Source organism: Catharus ustulatus, chromosome 6 (genome assembly GCF_009819885.2).
Source record: "Catharus ustulatus isolate bCatUst1 chromosome 6, bCatUst1.pri.v2, whole genome shotgun sequence".
Lineage (NCBI taxonomy): Eukaryota > Metazoa > Chordata > Aves > Passeriformes > Turdidae > Catharus > Catharus ustulatus.
Window position 1 is genome coordinate 12,567,883 of NC_046226.1, and position 17,380 is coordinate 12,585,262.

At 42.4% G+C, this 17,380-nt stretch overlaps 1 protein-coding gene across 8 annotated transcripts in view; it reads right to left on the minus strand.

The window, feature by feature from the left end:
• Positions 1 to 315: 315 nt before the first annotated feature.
• Positions 316 to 17,380, minus strand: part of EML1 (EMAP like 1) — a 128,457-nt gene continuing 111,392 nt past the window's right edge. For all 8 annotated transcript variants that reach the window (XM_033061527.2, XM_033061525.1, XM_033061526.1 and 5 more), the window contains 7 exons: positions 9,602 to 9,669; positions 7,950 to 8,038; positions 7,333 to 7,430; positions 7,136 to 7,223; positions 6,856 to 6,951; positions 2,152 to 2,282; positions 316 to 1,865 (listed from right to left, as the gene is read on the minus strand). In XM_033061527.2, the coding sequence (XP_032917418.1) occupies positions 1,740 to 1,865; positions 2,152 to 2,282; positions 6,856 to 6,951; positions 7,136 to 7,223; positions 7,333 to 7,430; positions 7,950 to 8,038; positions 9,602 to 9,669 (696 nt within the window). In that variant the 3' untranslated portion in view covers positions 316 to 1,739. The remainder of the gene's footprint in view (positions 1,866 to 2,151; positions 2,283 to 6,855; positions 6,952 to 7,135; positions 7,224 to 7,332; positions 7,431 to 7,949; positions 8,039 to 9,601; positions 9,670 to 17,380) is intronic.

Genomic DNA, 17,380 nt, shown 5'->3' on the forward strand with positions numbered 1-17,380 from the left:
CCAGCTGAGTATCCAGAAACAGGAGATGTGTACTGGGAGGCAGGACCAAGACTGTTTGTAGGTGAGGGCATGTGGTGTATCCCTCCCTGCTGCAAAGCTGGAGATTCACTTTCTAGGTATGCATTGTCATTTTGCTCTCAGGGTCACGGGCACACATAAAATTATGTACCCCAAAATCTAGATTTTGCTGCCAAATATTTTCAAATGTATCTCTAATCAAGTAATCACAAATGTGTGTTGTTAAATAAAAGCCTGTCTCTTCTGTATCATGCTTAAACAAAGACATCTTACTAAACAGGAAGAATACATTGAGAATTCACTTTAATACATGTTTATTGGTGTCCTGCACTTTCAGTGTAGGAGGTTGGAGATGTAATAAAAAAGTTTCAAAATTTATTGATTCAATTTCATTTAAATCACTCTAAACAACCAGTGCTTTAGAGTTCAGAGAATTAACATTTACTGTCCATTACAGGCAAAATTTTAATATTACCTTTTTCGAGTCCACTTAGAACTCCTCTTTTAAAATTCTTCAGATACATTCTCATAGTAAACAATACATTTCAATCTGTGTTCACAATCAACATTGATAAGGCCTTCTTAACCATTTTATATCACCTCCACTGATACTTCATTGCAAAACACAATCTTATTTCGTACTATAAATACCCATCCATGCACAAAACACAGGGGCCAGAAGTTACACATTAATATTTCATGTAGGCTTCCAAGTCTTCCTTTACCCTCTGCAGGTTTATGGTACACTTAAAAAGATATCTTTAGACTTGGTCTACTTGGTCTTAAAATACAAATATACAATATCCATAAGCATAAAAAAGTAAAGCTAGATGGCCTTACCATTTGTTATGAACTGCTAAAATCTTATACATGTACAATATAGCATCATGCTGATTAATATACATATTAGTTAAATATATGAGCCAATAATGGGGATGTGGCCAAGCTTTATTGGTTTGTTTTCAAAAAGAAATTTTTCATATACAAGTAAAAAGATTTTTTAATTTAAACTCATATAGACTACCTGAACCACACAGACATCTGTAAGCCCTGCTGAGAAATTCAGGTTAAACTGGGACAAAGCCTGCTGATTCATTGGAAAAGGAACACAACTCATGGGTGACACCCACGGCGTGCTGCTCCCAAGAGAATGCAAATTTACCAGCATTCACATTTTCAGGTCTAGAATACTAATTTTTGCATCTTTACATTGCAGTTTATACTTTTTGTATCTATTCATCAGCCTTCAGCAGAAACAGTTCAGTACCTTGACATTGTCATAGATTTTTCTAAATAAGTAGATATATAGTACAAAGTGTAGATAGTGAAACGAATAAGCACATATATACAGTCTTTGAAAGGCATTTTTGTGACCAGTTTAGCAGTGTTTATAGAAAACATTTAAGATAGTCACATTCTGCTGATACCACTGTATTGCAAACTGTCAAGCCACATTTCTTATATTAAACTTGTACTGCATTGTATATTGTACAACAGAGAACGATCAATCTTAAGGTGTGACACAATGGAAAAAAAATACTAGACTGAGTAAGGTAACCAGCACAGGGCTTAATTTTCCTGAGGTTTGTAAGAATTTTTTAAACAAAAATCACAGTGACCAGGCTAAACTGCAAACATACTGTTAAGTTTTAAATATACAGTTTATACATAAGTTCTGTGCATGGTCAACTCAACTGGGTATGTTCATGCTGATGTTTCCTTTAAATGACTCGCCACTGCATAATACTTGTGTCCTTTCCTCCTGTGGAGATGAGATGGGTGTCTTCACAGAGAAAATCTACATTAGTTACATGACTACTATGTCCACCGTACACATGGCTGGGAGCCTAGAAAACACCATATTAGTGAGAATAGCAGCTGTCATAAAAGCATCTCATTAGAACATTCATGCAACAATGAAACCAAGGCATCACAGCATTCTCTATAAGTATTTTAATATTAAATTAACTTTTAAATTTAATTGCTGTCTCAGTCAACCTTAAATAAATCCCTTAGATGTATAAATATTTCCATTCTTCCTGTTTTGATGTGTTTGGGTTTTTTATTAATAAGAAAACAACATTTAATGCATTTGTGCAAACTACGAGAATAAATTTTTGGGGAATACCTTACCCTAAACTGTGAGCATGGATATGAGAAGAGATGCACTTTGCCAAAGTCATCTCCTGTTGATAGCAGTTTTCTCCCATGGGATCGACAGACAGCGTTGATATCTGTACCATCTGAACCTTCAGGCCATACACCTGAAACACAGAGGGCCTAATTAAGGGCTTTTACAATGAAAATAAAAGTGATAGCCTAAGTTTCTGTTAAAATATGAATAAAGGATGACTTGTTTAAGGAAAAGAAAAACCTATAAAAATAACTGCATCTGAGTCAGAATGTGTACTTCCATACCAGACTACGTCCAGATCCTAATAGGTAACCAAGCACAGAAAAAAAATGTTTTATTCCCCCTAGTCAGCAAAGTGCTTTTTATTCTGAGAAGACACATTCTGCAGAATTAGTCATGTATGTGAGCCCAAAAGAATTTTCATATGGTTATGTGGAAAAGTAACAGTTACTGCTTATATTTTCCCTTCTCCTTATAACATATTTCTTTCATATTACATGGGTATGATTTTCAGACTAGAGTATGATCCAAAAGTAATTTCTTCATATTACTAAAGTCTGTGAAAAAAAGACATTATATAGTTTAAATTATTATTTATTAATTAATAGATCCTTTGAAAATGAACTGAATCTACTATAAGGTTTTTAATGCTTTTGTTCGACTGTACTTCCTTCCCTGCATACTGTACTCTTTGCTGTTCTTGCACAAAGTAGTATCCTAAATTTAAACTGTAAGGTCAAGAGTGCAGAGACCAAATCTGTGCACATCTTTAAAGCCTCTGAATACTTGCCTGTAATAAATTGCAATTTTACTGAAATCCACCCAGTTATTGAAATGTCAGGATTTTGTATGCAGTACTGCAGGCTTTTTTTGGTTATGATTTTCTAATTTAGATTTTATCTAATCCTTACTCAACATAAAAGGCACCAAGATTTCAGACACCACTGTCCTATTCAGTTATACCGTGTATTCTGCTGTTATGACTTGACAACACCCCTGCCATGTCTTGGCTCTGTGATTTTCAGTGCCTGTCCCTGTGTCACCCATCCTCTGCAGTGTGCCCCTGCAGCCTTGCCCACTCAAGTGCACACTCCTGTGTTGCTGCTGCAGGTCAGGGTTGAGAGAGTTGCTACTCCCCTAAGAACTCCTGAGTTCAAGCACACTCCAGTTCCTCCTCCTTTGGGATACTTCTAACCCCACATGCACCATGGGAACAGCTGTCCTGGGACAGCACATCCCGCACTAGGATTCCTCCCAAATACAGCCTTTGTATCACTGCACAGCAATTCACTGCAAGGAGGGGATTCCATGTCTTTATAAGGAACTACAAACTGCTGCAAATAAAATACAAAGTCTGATTTCTAAACTGCTCTTAACTTTCCTGACGTGTGGGGAAAAACTGCATTGCTGTATCAGGGGTAGTAAAAGAGGTCCAAAGAAACAGAAACTGCAAAGAAACATAATAATTGCTACTCGTGGAATTATGAATATGCAGAACAATGGGAAACATAAAAGCTTTTTTAAATATCTGCTTTGACAAGAAGAAGGTTTTATGAATATCAAATGCTAGCTGAAAAGAGGCAGGAGTCTTCCCAAGAGGTCACTATGACAAGCTGGAAATAACCCCTGAAGGAAATGGTTAAAGGATAATAGCAGGGTTTTTCTTTGAATTGCTTGGTTCTTTCAAAATTTATCCCAGTGCTTCACTATCAGTTTTTATGAATATGCAAATTTAACCCCCCTTGCTGAAAAAGTAGTCCTTATTTTTTCCCATCCTCTGCAGACCTATAAGAGAGACCATTTCCTTTCTCTCATTTGAAGACTGATGCCATTCTATTTTTTCCTCCTCCCCTCTAAAATTCATTCATTACATCTCTTCTCCCAGAACAATATTTAGAAGGATAATTAATTATTCCTGCTAGTCAGCACATTATCTGTTGGTCCAAAAATCAGAAGCAGCCATTCCAGCTGCGACTGAAGCCGATACTGACAAATGGATGATTGCTTCACACTTTGCATGGCATCCTTTTCATTACACATCCCACTAATGTATCTGCCTTTCCTACAACAGCATAATGCTGTTGACTCATGTTTAGCTCCTATGCAAGAGTAATCTGATGTTTCTGTGCAGATCTGCTCTCATCTGTTCTGCATTTGTACAACTGGGTTCTGCCATTCTAGTGGGGAGCCTCCTCTTTGGCCCTATTGAATTCCTTCCTTTTTTCGTACCACTCATCTGTTTCTCAAGAAACTTGCTAATCCTGAAGCTTTACACCACTGACAAACTTTACATGCTGATTTATCACACATGCTATTTAATAAATATATTCAAACAACATGATATTCAATTTATAGTATTCTAGTTGGTTTTGAACCCAACCAGTCTGAGCTCTGCTTTGCTTGCAATGTTGTCAGGTTTGTACAGTATCTTAGATTTCCTCTGTTCCTGTCCCTCACCTCAAGCACTATTTTTTTCAAAACTGGGCATGTGCCATGAACCTTATTTGTTTATCCAGCAACACATGGCTCTTGAAAGAGCTCATAGATCAGTAATAGTTTTAAAGTCTTTGCTCCTTCCCATTTATGTGTTTTTATGACTAAAACATCCTCCCTCAAGCACACTTCTTTAGATGCTATTCACTTTCAGTTGAATCATCTCTAAACACTTCCAGAGTGACTAATCTGTTCCCATGCTCAAAGACAGGTGTTCAACAGACCAGTGTTCCCTTTTCCCCTGCATTGGTTATGCTGATCTGCGGGTGCTATGCATAGTTTGGGATTTTTATGTGGTTCTACCAGAGAGAGAAAATATCCCTAGTTTCAGTCAGCCATAGCTACTGAAAAATCAATATACTATAAGCCCCACATCCTGGATGCTGTGATTGCTGCTTTTGTGTCCAATGGGGCCATCCCAGCAAGCATGTGAGGATTGTTCTAACTGGCTGCTCTGAGGCCCCAAAGTACTGATTGACTTCCAATAAAAATGGACTGGTTTCCAACTCACAATCTATGTGCTTCTTCAATTTATCATTCTAGCCTCTCACTTTGCACTTTAACCTCTCCATGGGCTCTGAAGGTATGTATATGATCCTGCAGATACTGCATTCATTCTCCAGTTTTTCAGCACTTTGCCTGTTCTCTGTGAGGTGTTGAAATACGTACTAATGGTCTCAAGTTGACACTAACAAGTTGTTTTTACAGATACAACAAGGTTCATCACTCTCAAATACTTTGAAAATACATTACTTATTTCAACTTTCCAAACTACTCCTTCCCTACTGAAAGCAGTAGGCACAAACTGGGTTTGTCATCAAATTGTAGTCTTTTATTAACTTTTATTGAAGAAATATTTTAAAAAGCATTGGGTTTTGTAGCACTTCAGCTTTATCAGCATCATCTCTCCTTCCCTCTCAATAGATTATTTTGTCCCATCATCTGGCTCAAAAAGCTGATCTGTTACAAGGTATGGGGAGAATCCCTCTCAAGTGTGACATGCCTCTCTCTCCTCTGACTTTATATGGACCAAATGCAGCCCCAGATTCTAATAGCACTGTATTTTTCAGGAATCTGAATTTAAAAGTAAGGAACCTTCATATAAAGTATTTAATAGCTCAGTGTATCTGAACCTGTGATGCTAAATGCAAAGACTTTGTAGCTCTGTAACTGTGTGTAGGGTGTACTCAAACCCCAGAAATATTTTAATAGTTCCATAAGGGCCTCTATCCCTTAAATGAAAAATTCATTATGTCAACATCCTGCCAATCTTCCAGGATTTCCTGCTTTTACTAAATCTGCATGCTGTGATATCCAAGTGATATCCAAGCACTGTTTGTCAGCTAAATGATAGAAAATTTGAATGTGTTTTCCCAGCATATTGCTACTGCCATAGCATCTTCAGGCATAGAAAACATGCCCTTTCTGGCTGCCTTCAAACATATCACTGCAATCTATTTCACTTGAAACATGGGTGCAAATATTCCTTGTTCACCACTTATACTAAACCAAATTCCTCTCTGGACTTCTGCCATGGCTTCCTATTTCCTCTTGAGGTCTCAAGAATTTGAAGCTTCTTGTACTCAGTGTTTGTAACTATCTGTCCAGTTCTGCATACACTGTAGAGTAAGTACAAAGCTTCACACTACACTGGGGAAAGTGGATCCTTCAAAACTAGCAAAAGAGAAGTACCATGGAAACAAATCATTGGATTTTGTTATGTTTTTCTTTTTTAATTTCTTTCACTCAATTTAATTGCTACAGACCATATCACAATACATGATAAGGTGTTAATGAGGGAGACTATCATAGATTTTGTGTTTGCACAGTAACAAGGGCAAATGAAACCATTTCTGGTAAGGGGATTCAACCCAGTGACTGCCTAAATGCGCAACAATTTAACAGAACTGGTACTTTAAATTAAAAATTATGAGAAACTGCTCTACTGTGACGGAAAGGGCAGTACGTGATTTTTTCCTTATCTCCCACTTAGGTTGTAACATGATATTTGTACTTGAAGCTAGCAAGAATATTAAATCAGGGTCTTTCTGGATTGAAATAAGAAGACAGATTGTAATAAAAATGGCATAGCAGAAGTTCTGTATTTTTCCCTGAATTATGAATAGTCATGTTTCATAAGCAAAAGTTGGCATTCCAAGTGTTTGTTAATAAGAAGAATGGTAAAAACTTGCAAGAGGAAATACACTTACCAAAAACATGGAATCCTAAAGTACAGGTGTAAGTGGCCCATTCAATATCCCTAGTTGTTTCAACACTCACAACTTGTTTACAAGCAGAGGGGATCCCTACAAAAGAAAAAAACCCCACATAACAACATATTTAATTTTCAAATTGTATAGATTTCTGATTACACCAGATGAATTAAAACATATGGTTGATCTTGGCAGTTACATTGTCTCATTTAAATTTTAAATCTGTGTTAGACTGCCTGAACTTTGCACAAAAGGACTAAACATAATTCTTACTCACAGTATAAGATTTCATAGTCTCCTGAATTAGACACGAGATACTGTGAATTAACAGACCAATCCAGATGAGTAATGAAGCTGGAATGACCCTACAAAGAGAAAATTATTGTATTAACTGCACTAACAGTGTGCCACAATGTGACAGTATTAATACACTTTGGGTGTTGATACTGAACCAGGAGAAAAAAGGTTACTTACTGAACATTTGCCAATTCTAGTGTACTTTCTTCCATTTTCACTTACACCATATATATAAATACAGTTGTCATGGGAACCTATTGCCAAGAAGTTTCCATCTATAAACACAAAAATGAAACTGCAATTATTCCTAAGACAGAACTTAGGCTAATCTTGAAAACTTTGTATGTCACAGACAAGAGGAATTATTCTTAAAGGCCTTGATACTGAAAAATGAATAATGAAAGTATATTTTTAATTTTCCAGTTGCATATTGATGTATCTATCAAGACTACAAAGCAGCAATTTTATACTAACAAATATTACTGTTAAAAACACTTAACATTTCTGGAAGCAACCATAGTCCATTTAGGGCTAACTTGATTGTAACAACCTGCAGAGTTAAGTCTTCTTTTTCCCCCCTTTTTAACAGTGAAACCATATTGAATGTGTTGGGGAGGGAGGGAAAACAAAACCAGAGCTTAAGACAGTACCCATAAAGTCCTGCCAATGTTTCATGGCACATTTATTTTCAACTTGAGTATGGCAAGCAGGGACTTATTTTAAAACAAACCAGCCCCTAATTTAATAAAAGAAATAAATTCCTTTTTTCCCCCAGTAAATAAATGCTCTCAAACCTGGAGAGTAACGCATTACAGACAGCTGTTCGTTTCCATCTGTGTGTACAGTGACCAAGTCTTTTGTTTCTGTGTCAAACACAAACCACCTGTTGTAAACACATAAAGAGGCCAATAAATCATTCCATAAGGAATTTAAATCTACTGTAATCTTGACCAACTTTTCTTCTGTCAAAATAGCATAAGTTTTATACCAAGTAGAGAAAAACAGCAACTGCTACTCAGTTTGGTCTAGTTTAACACAAGGATAGTTTCTATCACATCTTTTGTAGCCATAAAAATGTTCAGGCATTGACCCCAATATCAGTCTTCAGATTTTAGTGAGTTTTAATAATCATGCATAAGAATAAAGTAAACATTGCTTGTGATGTCCCTTCTCCTTTAAAGGCCTTCCTCTGTGTCACGCTGATCTTTAAATTGATGCCTGCATTAAATCCTAGAGCAAGGGGAAACACAAGCAAGCATCAGGACTATTCTCTTCTGATAGAAGAAAGATTAATTTATTTATTTTAAAAATAATTAATTAATTACTTTTTGGTAGTTTATTTCATTAATTAGTTTTAATGAACCAAAAATTAGTTTGTGGAAACATGTATAAAGGACAAAGATAAAATTTGCATTTCAATACTTGCATCAATTACTAAACATAAAGAGAAGATTACTCTCAAAGCTTCTCCTTTCATTATACTTTATTTAGTAAACAGAGTACATTCAGTAACAAAAGTAAGTCCTTTATTTAGGGCTGGTATAAAATCTGAAATAAGCTTGCTTCATAACCTATAAGCTTCCTATATGTTCTCAGTGAACTGTTTTCAGTACTAGCAGCCAAGTCTGCCCTCAAGTGACATTAAAGGAGAGGATGAAGTTAGGCAAAGGCAGTCCCTCCTATGAGAGAGAACCACAGAGAAACTCCGCAGCTGCCACTGACTGATGTCACCAGGGGCTCAACCTTGCAGTCTAAAATACTCTCCTGCACCTCAGTTTCCTCTGCCTTGTTTATCCCTCACACTCTTCAATGCAGAGCAAGTCTCTTAATGTGCATTTTTACACTATGTCTAGCACAGTGGAACATTCACCAAATTTTTTTAAAGCCTCTGGTTAAAGCATCTGGTTGCCACTGCATTAGGGATCATGAACCATTTGTTACATTTTCCAATGCATAAAATTTTTCTATGTGATTTCCTTCATGCAGTCCTAAAGGCCTTGGGAGGAAATCTCCCTCCACATCTGCAAAGTTAACCCACTACATCAGACTCCTCCTTTAGCCTCTCCTTTTTCCCAGGGGACACAAAGATTTAACATTTAGGTCACTGTTATGGTGACAGTATTCTCCATGCCTGGTCTCACAGCTAACCTAGTCTTCCTGCCCTCTCTAAATGTCCTCCTCCCACTGATCTTACACTGTCTCTCTCCCAGGGCAAAAACCAACTCTTTGTTCATGCAACACTCAGCAAACACAGGGTGCTGGCCCAAGCCTGGGGTTTCTAGGCACTAAGGCAATACCAATAAATTTCACTGTGACATTCAACAGAAATCAATAGGGATTGAAGATGTGTCATTGCATACATCTCCAAAGCCAGAACATGAACTTGGATGTGAACTGGAAAAATCAGTGTTTGTTGGTGCCCAAGGTGTAGCTCTGTACCTCTTACCTTCCAGTCAGCGTCCCTACTGCAACAACAGATGCTGAAGGATGAAAACCTGAAGACTGTGCTGGATCCTGAAATGTTTTAGAAAGAAACACACTTCTTTACCAGTCCAAGTTATCCAGTTACCATTCAATTATCTGTCTCTGGAATGTAGTAAAACTATCTCGTTGATTTTTAAGGATAATTTTTTTCTTTAAACTTGAGGGGTAAAAAAGCATTTTTAACTAATTGAAATATTATCCAATTAACTTCTTCTCCCTCTATACAAGGTCACTGTTTGCTTTTCTTTACTATCTAAAAATAATTTGACAAGTGATTTCATAACAATGACATTGGCAATGGCAGCTTCAAATCAAAAAGAGGTAAGAGATAAAAATAACTTCCTAAACTAGAGCTGACCTTAGAATTAAGCATCAAAGCTGCAGTTTATCTACAGTCTGAAGGACAAGCAAGTCCCTTACTCAACAAAGGTATGCGGCACTTTGCAGGAGGGCTAAGGCCTAACTCCTACACACACCAACACCTTTTTCCAGCATCTGCCAAAGCTGCAGCTCAGTGGGAGATTAAGGGCATAAACTGGGTTACTTATTTGGATGTGCAATTTTAAAACATTTTACTTTGTAAAACTCTAGTGTTTTTCTTGCAATTTGAACACATGCCTTAAAACAAGGTAAGCATTTTCTTTCTAATACTTGTCCAGTTACAAAAAATGAGGTCCAGAACTCTTCAGATTATAGCAGAAAATACCAATATAGCTTCTTTTTCCTCATACCTTTAAAACATAATTTTTAAATTGTTGTGGGTTGGCGAGGTTTAGAAATTTTTCCCATTATTATGTTAAGCTAGCCGGGATGGCTCTCCTATTAGCCGTTAAGAGCTGGAGATAAAGGACTGCTGAAGCAATGATGGCCCATTAGGGAAAGGTGGAGTCCTGCTTTTGTGTTCCGCAAGTAAGAGGACACTGGGGGTAGGAGAACACACAGCTCGCCGGCCGAACTGGAGGAGAGAGGTTCCGTTTTCTCCTGTTGGGATCAGGCTTCTTGGATTTGGACTGCTAAAGCTTTCTGCTAGCTCTGAACAACTGGGAACTGGGACGCCCACGGTGAGCAGAGTTTCCTTCCTCTCACCCTTTTCTTCCACCTGGGGTGGTGAGGCCACCTGGCCCCCTCCCCTGCCCCTGCAGCAGCCGCGACTAAGAAGCCGCCCGCCCTGGTCCATCGGAGAGCCATCGGTGACTGAAAAAAGGGATTGGGACTGAATTCCGTTCTGTTCTGTCACTGTTTTTTTTTTCTTTCGTATAGCTGATGCTGTTTTTGTTTGTCTTATAAATATTTCAGTAAAGAACTGTTATTCCCAACCTATACCTTTTTTGTGCCTGCGAGTTCCTGAATTCCCTTTTCCTGGCAATACTGTCCCTTTAAACCGGGACAGATCTTGGCGCCCGAACGTGTGGCACGAGGTTAAGGAATAACAGTTCTTCGGTTGCCTGAGACTGTTTGTTTTTTTTGTGTGTGTGCTAGCAACATGTGGTCCAGTTTAATCTGGTTTGGGCTGCACGTGTTCATACATGTATATCTCCCATTTGCAAACCCTTACATAAGCATGGGCCCTGTAACTAAGGCTACTGTAACTGTTATCGAACTTGCTTTATGGGTTGATAAGGTGAGGAATTCATGGATTTTTAACTTCCTTTGGACGGCGGGTACATGGATTCAGGGATACCACACACTAAATGCATGTTTTTGGGATTACTTTAATAATGGCACCTACTGTGAGGGAATAACACCAGGGGAAATTTTCTCCCAACCCCTCACCCAAATTTTTGGGTCTACCCCACCAGTTTTTGAAGGGTTCAGATTTCCTCTGAATGCTAATGATATCGTACAGTGGCTGGTGTTACTGATAGGCTTGTCCTATTTAACATTAAGAGATAACGGGGGATTGAGCTGGATAACAACTCTGATACCTACTCCAGGAAATAGGGATGGTGCTGCAGACATTGACCCTGCCCCAGAGACTAGGGATGCGGCCACAGAAACTGACCCTGCCCCAGAGACTAGAGATACTGCCACAGAGCCTGACCCTGCCCCAGAGACTAGGGATGCTGCCACAGAGCCTGACCCTGCCCCAGAGACTAGGGATGCGGCCACAGAGACTGACCCTGCCCCAAAGACTAGGGATGCTGCCCCAGAGCCTGACCCTGCCCCACAGCCCATCTCAGAAAGAAACCAGCCGGAGTGGGTGGGGCTTCTAGTGAAGCAGATGAGTGAGATGGGCCAGATGATGAAGGAGTACCTCTCCCCAGCTGGTGACAAGCCCTGCCATAAAGGGGGAGAATCCAGTGATGCTGTAGTGGAACCCATAGGTGTTACATCTGCCCAGGGTCCAGCTGAATTGCAAGGGCACTCACAGCCAGCAGCAGTCGCCCCTGTAGAAACTAGGAAGTCTAAAATGAAAACAAGGCACCTAGACAAAGAGGACCAGAGAGGAGGGCCCTCACAACCAGCAGGGGAGCCAGAGGTTGAAATCATCACTGAGTCCCTGTCTTATGAAAATCTCCGCAATCTGCGGAAAGATATTGCACGACGGGGCCGGGAGGCTTTGACAACTTGGTTACTTCGGGTCTGGGACCTTATGGGTACAGGTGTGCACTTGGATGGTACAGAGGCAAGGAATTTGGGATCCTTGTCCCAGGACTCAGGTGTGGACCAAATATTCGTAAGGGAGCCAGGCCCACTTCCCCTCTGGGAGCGGCTTTTAATGAGTGTAAGAGAGAGGTTTGTCAACAAAGAAAGAATGCAGGAGTACCATAATAGAATGCATTGGAAAACCGTTGAGGAAGGGATTCAACAGCTGAGAGAGGTGGCGGTACTGGAGGTACTCTTTGGGAGGGATGGACAGCATGACAATGACCCTGACAAGGTCAGGTGCACAGGTCACATGCTGTGGAACCTGGCAAACCGAGGGCCATCTCAATATACCACCTTCATTGCAATGATTAATGCTGATGAGCACCGAGAAACAGTGAGCTCTGTTGCTAACAAGCTTAGGGATTTTCACAGTATGATGAATGGCGTAGTGCAGGCCCAGGTTTCTTCCGTGGTCCAGGAGATGAGGGGGATGAGGGAGGAGATCAGGGAGGTGAGGGGGATGAGAGGTGACATAAGTGAGATGAGGGAGGAGATCAGGAAGATCAAGGCAGCACCAGTGCGAGCCTCATACCCCAAGGTTACAGCCCCACGCCCCTCAGCTAGTGGAAGAGGGTACACCCCACGAGCTGACCTATGGTTTTTCCTGCGTGACCATGGGGAAGACATGGGAAAATGGGATGGGAAACCCACTTCTGTCTTGGCAGCACGGGTGCGTCAACTCAGGGAGGGAAATGCTAACCGAGGGAGCTACACTAAAGTGAAGGTAGCCTCAACCTCCCATGACCAAGGTGCTGGGCATTACAGAAGGGAGGATGATCTGTCAGACCCACTTGAAGGAACCTCCACTATGTATGTTCAGGAAAGGAATAATAGCCAGGGCTAGAGGGGCCCTGCCTCTAGCCAGGGAGAGGCACGGGATAACAGAGTCTATTGGATGGTGTGGGTCCGATGGCCTGGCACATCAGAACCACAAGAATACAGGGTATTAGTTGATACTGGTTCACAATGCACTCTAATACCATCAGAACATGTGGGGAAAGAGCGTGTTTCCATTGTTGGGGTGACGGGGGGATCACAGGAATTGTCTTTGCTGGAAGCTGAGGTGAGCCTGACAGGAGAGGGGTGGCAGAAACATCCGATTGTAACTGGCCCAGAGGCACCGCCCATTCTAGGCATAGACTTTCTCAGGAGTGGCTACTACAAAGACCCAAAGGGATACAGATGGGCTTTTGGAATAGCTGCTGTAGTGGCAGAGGGCATTAAGCAGTTGAACACCTTGCCTGGACTGTCAGAAAACCCATCTGCAGTGGGACTCCTGAAGGTGGAAGAGCAACGAGTGCCAATTGCCACCTCAACAGTGCACCGCCGGCAGTACCGGACGAATCGAGATGCTGTGATCCCCATCCACAAGATGATCCGTGAGCTGGAGAGCCAAGGGGTGGTCAGCAAAACCCACTCACCCTTCAACAGCCCCATCTGGCCCGTGCGCAAGTCTGATGGAGAATGGAGATTGACTGTGGACTATCGTGCGTTGAACGAAGTGACTCCACCGCTGAGCGCTGCCGTGCCGGACATGCTGGAACTCCAGTACGAGCTGGAGTCCAAGGCAGCAAGGTGGTATGCCACCATTGACATTGCCAACGCATTTTTCTCCATTCCCCTGGCAGCAGAGTGCAGGCCTCAGTTTGCCTTTACATGGAGGGGCGTGCAGTACACGTGGAATCGTCTGCCCCAGGGGTGGAAACACAGCCCCACCATCTGTCATGGACTGATCCAGGCTGCACTGGAAAAGGGTGAGGCTCCAGAACACCTGCAATACATAGATGACATCATTGTGTGGGGGAACACGGCAGTGGAGGTATTTGAGAAAGGAGAAAAGATCATCCAGATTCTGCTGAGAGCCGGCTTTGCCATTAAAAAGAGCAAAGTCAAAGGACCTGCCCGAGAGATCCAGTTCCTGGGAGTAAAATGGCAAGATGGACGGCGCCAGATCCCCACTGAGGTCATCAATAAGATCACCGCAATGTCTCCACCAACCAGCAAGAAGGAAACACAAGCTTTCCTAGGTGCCATAGGCTTTTGGAGAATGCACATTCCTGAGTACAGCCAGATTGTGAGCCCTCTCTACCTGGTCACCCGTAAGAAGAACGATTTCCACTGGGGTGCTGAGCAGCAGCAAGCCTTTGCCCAGATCAAGCAGGAGATCGCTCATGCAGTGGCCCTTGGCCCAGTCAGGACGGGACCAGAGGTAAAGAATGTGCTTTATTCTGCAGCCGGGAGCCATGGCTTGTCCTGGAGCCTTTGGCAGAAGGTGCCTGGGGAGACTCGAGGCCGACCTCTGGGATTCTGGAGCCGGAGCTACAGAGGGTCTGAAGCCAACTACACTCCCACAGAGAAGGAGATCTTGGCTGCCTATGAAGGAGTCCAAGCTGCCTCAGAGGTGATTGGGACGGAAGCACAACTCCTCCTGGCACCCCGACTACCAGTGCTGGGGTGGATGTTCAAAGGAAAGGTTCCCTCTACCCACCACGCCACCGACGCCACATGGAGCAAGTGGATTGCCCTCATCACACAACGCGCCCGCATCGGAAACCCAAATCGCCCTGGGATTTTGGAGATAATTACGAACTGGCCAGAAGGTGAAAATTTTGGTCTTGCCGATGATGAGGAGCAAGAACAAGTGAGCCGCGCTGAGGAAGCCCCACCGTATAACCAACTGCCAGCAGATGAAACATGCTACGCTCTTTTCACCGACGGCTCCTGCCGCGTCGTGGGGATGAACCGGAAGTGGAAAGCAGCCGTATGGAGCCCCACACGACAGGTTGCACAAGCTACTGAAGGAGAAGGTGGATCAAGTCAATTTGCTGAACTAAAAGCTGTTCAGCTGGCCCTGGACATTGCTGAAAGAGAAAAGTGGCCAAAGCTCTACCTTTATACTGACTCGTGGATGGTAGCCAATGCTCTGTGGGGTTGGCTGGAAAGGTGGAAAAAGGCAAACTGGCAACGTAGGGGAAAACCAATCTGGGCTGCCGACGAGTGGAAAGACATTGCCACCCGGGTAGAGAAGCTACCTGTGAAAGTTCGTCATGTGGATGCCCATGTCCCCAAGAGTCGGGCTAATGAGGAACACCAACACAACGAGCAGGTTGATCAGGCCTCAAAGATAGAGGTGTCACAAATAGACCTGGATTGGCAACACAAGGGAGAATTGTTCCTGGCTCGATGGGCCCATGACGCCTCAGGTCATCAGGGCAGAGATGCCACGTATAAGTGGGCACGAGACCGAGGGGTGGATCTAACCATGGACAGTATCTCTCAAGTCATCCATGACTGTGATACGTGCGCTGCCATCAAACAGGCCAAGCGAGTGAAGCCCCTCTGGTATGGGGGGCGTTGGTCCAAATATAAGTATGGGGAGGCCTGGCAGATTGACTATATCACACTGCCTCAGACCCGCCAAGGCAAGCGCTACGTGCTGACCATGGTGGAAGCCACCACCGGATGGTTGGAGACCTACCCTGTGCCTCATGCCACTGCTCGGAACACCATCCTGGGCCTTGAGAAACAGGTCCTTTGGAGACATGGCACCCCTGAGAGAATTGAGTCAGACAACGGGACTCATTTCAAGAACAGCCTCATAAACAGCTGGGCTAGGGAACACGGCATTGAGTGGGTGTACCATATTCCCTACCATGCACCTGCAGCTGGGAAGGTCGAACGGTGCAATGGCCTGCTTAAAACCACCTTGAAGGCACTGGGTGGGGGGACTTTCAAGAACTGGGAAAGTAATCTACCAAAGGCCACATGGTTAGTGAATACCCGAGGTTCCACTAACCGAGCAGGCCCTGCCCAATCTGAGCTCTTGGGAACACCAGATGGGGATAAGGTTCCAGTGGTACACATGAGAGGTATGCTAGGGAAAACTGTTTGGGTGAACTCTGCCTCCAGCAAAGACAATCCTGTCCGTGGGGTGGTTTTTGCTCAAGGACCAGGTTGTACCTGGTGGGTGATGCAAAAGGATGGAGAAACCCGATGCATACCCCAAGGAGACCTTGTTCTGGGGTGAACTACCTATGATACTGTGTCTGTAACTGCATGTATGTATGTAATTTAAAGGTTCTAATTTAATGTAGTATGTTAGCATGGAAAAAATTTGGGGTGGATAATGTTGTGGGTTGGCGAGGTTTAGAAATTTTTCCCATTATTATGTTAAGCTAGCCGGGATGGCTCTCCTATTAGCCGTTAAGAGCTGGAGATAAAGGACTGCTGAAGCAATGATGGCCCATTAGGGAAAGGTGGAGTCCTGCTTTTGTGTTCCGCAAGTAAGAGGACACTGGGGGTAGGAGAACACACAGCTCGCCGGCCGAACTGGAGGAGAGAGGTTCCGTTTTCTCCTGTTGGGATCAGGCTTCTTGGATTTGGACTGCTAAAGCTTTCTGCTAGCTCTGAACAACTGGGAACTGGGACGCCCACGGTGAGCAGAGTTTCCTTCCTCTCACCCTTTTCTTCCACCTGGGGTGGTGAGGCCACCTGGCCCCCTCCCCTGCCCCTGCAGCAGCCGCGACTAAGAAGCCGCCCGCCCTGGTCCATCGGAGAGCCATCGGTGACTGAAAAAAGGGATTGGGACTGAATTCCATTCTGTTCTGTCACTGGTTTTCTTTTTTTTCCTTCGTATAGCTGATGCTGTTTTTGTTTGTCTTGTAAATATTTCAGTAAAGAACTGTTATTCCCAACCTATACCTTTTTTGTGCCTGCGAGTTCCTGAATTCCCTTTTCCTGGCAATACTGTCCCTTTAAACCGGGACAAAATATAAGCAAAAAACCCAGTCCAGTGATCCATCTCATAGAAATTCTCGTGTCCATAATTTTCTGTATTTTAAGACAGTATCACATTGTAGCTGTTTCAGTAAATCTGTTGACATTTTCAGTAATTGGTAGTTACTAGCCCTAGAGGCTAGGTGGAAAGGATATTCTCATTAAGTATAAGCAAGTGACAAATTTAAAAGAATTGCTAACTCTAAAGAAAATTTCAGGGAATTGAGATCCAGGAATTTTATGCACAGCTTCTAAAATACTACAGCATTCTAGAAAAGAAAATTTCCTAATTTTTTTAAAGTATAATTTCATAGCA